Raw genomic sequence first — 3,652 nt, 5'->3', positions numbered from 1 at the left:
ACTACGGGCAAGAGGAAGAGGATGAGTTGGACATCGAAGTGGAGCCTTTGTTCGAGGACGAGCTCGCCAACCAAGCCACCGGGGTGAAGCCGAAGCGCAAGAGCAGAAGGACCAAGGCATACATGGCGGTCAAGGACAAGCTCCTTTGTGAGTGTTGGAGGGACATTGGGTAAGACCCCAAGACTGGCGCCGAACAAAAGGCATCAACCTTTTGCACTCATGTCCACCGTGAGTTCCATGAGCGCAAGAAGTTTCCATCGTACCAATTCCAAAGCACATGCGGGTGGGTGTCCATTTTGAAGTGTTGGAAGGTGATCAAACAAGAGTGCAATAAGTTTTGTGCCACTCTTGAGAGCATTAAAGCACGCCCCGTGAGCGGCATCGGCATGCAAGTCATGGTATGCTAGCAAGCGGACCTCTTTTGTGTCATTTCTTCTATGCTTGCATGTCCATTTCCATATCCATTTGCCAATATGCTTGCATGCAAATCGTTTGTAGGCATTCCAAGCTTTGGAGGCATTCCAAGCTTTGGAGGCATTCAAGGTCCAACATGATGGCAAGTGCTTCAACCTGTTCTATTGTTGGAGGGTCATCAAAGACGAGGAGAAGTTCAAGGCGCAATATGTCGCCCTCAAGTCGCGTGGAGGGAAGAAGGTCGTGGAGGAGGAAGACGGCGAGAAGCCACGACCGCGAAGGAAGACCAACTCCAAGAAGGGGGACAAGTGGGATGCGGCGTCGAATGCCTTGATCGCAAGCGTGGAGGGCATGATGACCAAGAAGGACTCGAGGGAGGAGGAGTGTCGGCGATACAAGGAATAGCAAATGAACGCCTTCATGGAGATCCAAAGAAGGAGGCTTGACATGAAGGCGGAGAAGCAAGCCAAGATGCTTGAGATGGAGGTGGAGAAGCAAGCCAAGATGCTAGAGATCGAGACCGCCAACGCCAAGACCAAGGCGAAAGAAGTGGCTCTCGCGAGCATGATGACGGGGGTGAAGATCATGAAGGTGGATCTCAACACCGTGTCGCCAAGGAAGAGGTCGTGGTTCGAGAAGATGCAGGCTGACATGCTCAAGTTTGACGACGAGTGATCTACGGTGGCGAGCGCCATCCCTTTTTATATGCCGGCAAGTGTGCTGGCATGACCACGGCCGCGATGGCGTGGTCAAACTCCCCTGGTCCTTTTTTGTGTACTGGCATGTGTGCCGGCCGCTGGCAAGTCCGCCAGCTGAACTGCATGTTGTTTCTTTTAGCTGGCATTGTATGCCGGCGCTGACATGGTGCCGGCATGGATTTCGGGCACCGACCTTGCCGCTGGCATGATCTATGGCCGCGGGCTTTTTTTCGAAATTTGCATGCCGACATGAAATGGGTCGCCGCCGTTGGGCACACTGCCAGCCCAAATCTTAAAGAGGGCGGATGCTGAGCGGACGGCTGACCCAAACGGACAAAAAGCGGACAAATCCGCCGTCCGTTTGGGTCGGCGCATTGGAGTTGCTCTAAGGCAATTATAAGAATCTTTGGATACATGACTAAATGGGTGGCTGTAAAGCAAACTCAAACATATGTATGAGCCATTTCATGTCTTCTTTCCATCCGAATTTGGCTCATATGTATGTTGTCATAAAGAAATCAGTTGCTTCGTACCGCATAAAGAAAAAGAGAATGAATCAATTGCTTCTTATCATGACTCAAATTTCAAATAGTTGGGTTAGGCAGTCGAGAATCCATGTTCAGCCGAAGGAATCTGCTGCATGTTATCACAAACCAGAAAGACGCATCAGATGGTCAATACTCCCTATTTTCAAAAAGCCTGAAATAAAAAGTCAGCAGCTCGCCGTCATCACAATTCAAACGTTCAGGTCAGCAAGTTTTTGGTGTCAAGAGTCCCAATTAGTAGCCCATGGGGAGTATTTGATTTGGTTCGAATCCAGGGCACACTGAAGCGAGCACCATTAGATTTGGAGGCAGGGAATTACCGAGCGAGACAACAGTGGGGAATTGTGACTACTGCACATTGACAGAGCAACTGACTGCAGACGAATTTAATCTGCACTCAGCTCATATCTATCTTCAGCAAAAGAAATCGGCTGCTTCTCACCATGATTCAGAAAGCAGGTTATTTAGTCAAAAATCTTGGTTCGATTCGGTCAAAAGTCAGGTTATTCAGCATCAGATGGTCAACATCTATTTGTTCACATGTTCAGGTCAGACACTCACGTCTGAAATTGGCAGCGCGTCTCTTATCTGAAACTTAGTTCAATTGGCAGAGCAGAAGTAAACAGCCGCGGATTTGGAGAAACAAAGTACAAAAATGCAGGGATGGCTAGAATCACTGAAGCCAACACGACTGATTTGAGGAGGCGACAAATTACAGAGCGAGAGACCAATCTGAAATTAGTAACATCTGACAAAAATCACATCAAAGCAGCGAGATGCGGCCACCACATCAAAGACCATGAACACTACACAACCATAGCTAGCTACAGCAACTAATCTGTTGGCGTGGGCTCGATTCGCGGGGCCTAGCCGCCGAATCCGTAGAGGGTGCGTCCCTGTCGCTTGAGGGCGTAGACGACGTCCATGGCGGTGACGGTCTTGCGGCGAGCGTGCTCGGTGTAGGTGACGGCGTCGCGGATGACGTTCTCGAGGAAGATCTTGAGCACGCCGCGGGTCTCCTCGTAGATGAGCCCCGAGATGCGCTTCACGCCGCCCCTCCGAGCCAGACGGCGTATCGCCGGCTTGGTGATGCCCTGGATGTTGTCACGTAGCACCTTTCGGTGGCGCTTGGCACCGCCCTTGCCCAGCCCCTTCCCTCCCTTGCCGCGACCCGACATCTTCGCTTGGCTGCTGTGTGTTGCTGGTGGTGGCTGTTGCGGCGGCGGTGGTGTGGTGGACGGTGGTGGCGTGCTTGGGATTTATAGCTGCGAGGTCTCCGGGGAGGAGATGAGAGCGATCCGCGTGATGCGGGGTGTGGGCCGTCAGATGTGACAGGATGGCGCGGATCGGTGACGTGGAGTGGAGCGGGGGCGTGGGCGGGAGGAGTTGTGTTTTCTCACGAATTGCCCCGCCACTGGTGTGTCGCTACTGTTTTGGGCCTATAGCAGATAGCAGCTTTCACGTGTAGTACTCCATATTTCCTACTAGTAAAACCTCGTGTTTGGTAAATCAAAACATTTTTTATGGCAATTTATGTTTGCGGGGGATGGCAAGCATTATACATCCGCTTTAGTTCATTTTATTCAGAAAATTTTCGTGCTCGTAAACTAAAAGTGCCATCGTTACGCCAACTAACTGTCTAAAAAATGTTCGGTTTGCCATGCTTAAAAATCCGACGTTATTTTCTCCAGGCCTTCTTTGGCTAAATCGACGGAGGCTTAGCTTATTATGTTTCAGGCGTTTAGCTAGCTTAGAGAATAAAGAAATTTATCTCTAAAGGGGATTTTTAGCATTAACGCATTTCAATGGTTCAACATCTCTAGTATGCGACATATTCTTTTAGGAACCTAAGCCCCAGTCCTCTTTTCTGTTTTATGCAGCCACCATTTTAATCTTTTTCAATTCCCAACATTTACTGTTCGATTATAGATACTAGTATAATAGTTTGAAGTATCGAGGAAGTAAAGAGGGACATTCCCCTGCCCCAAAATCAGA

At 49.8% G+C, this 3,652-nt stretch overlaps 1 protein-coding gene across 1 annotated transcript; it reads right to left on the bottom strand.

Moving 5' to 3' along the window:
* Positions 1 to 2,313: 2,313 nt before the first annotated feature.
* Positions 2,314 to 2,896, bottom strand: LOC123133472 (histone H4). The gene has a single exon (XM_044552954.1). The coding sequence runs from the start codon at positions 2,833 to 2,835 to the stop codon at positions 2,524 to 2,526; it is 312 nt and encodes a 103-aa protein (XP_044408889.1). The 5' UTR covers positions 2,836 to 2,896; the 3' UTR covers positions 2,314 to 2,523.
* Positions 2,897 to 3,652: the final 756 nt, after the last annotated feature.

This window comes from Triticum aestivum, chromosome 6B, assembly GCF_018294505.1.
Source record: "Triticum aestivum cultivar Chinese Spring chromosome 6B, IWGSC CS RefSeq v2.1, whole genome shotgun sequence".
Taxonomy (NCBI): domain Eukaryota; kingdom Viridiplantae; phylum Streptophyta; class Magnoliopsida; order Poales; family Poaceae; genus Triticum; species Triticum aestivum.
The sequence above is the reverse complement of the archived record's forward strand: the minus strand, read 5'-3'. Positions and strand labels throughout refer to the sequence as shown.

What these genes read in the sequence shown, in the direction of transcription:
- LOC123133472 (XM_044552954.1), bottom strand. Translation starts at nt 2,835, where the DNA reads ATGTCGGGTCGCGGCAAGGGAGGGAAGGGGCTGGGCAAGGGCGGTGCC.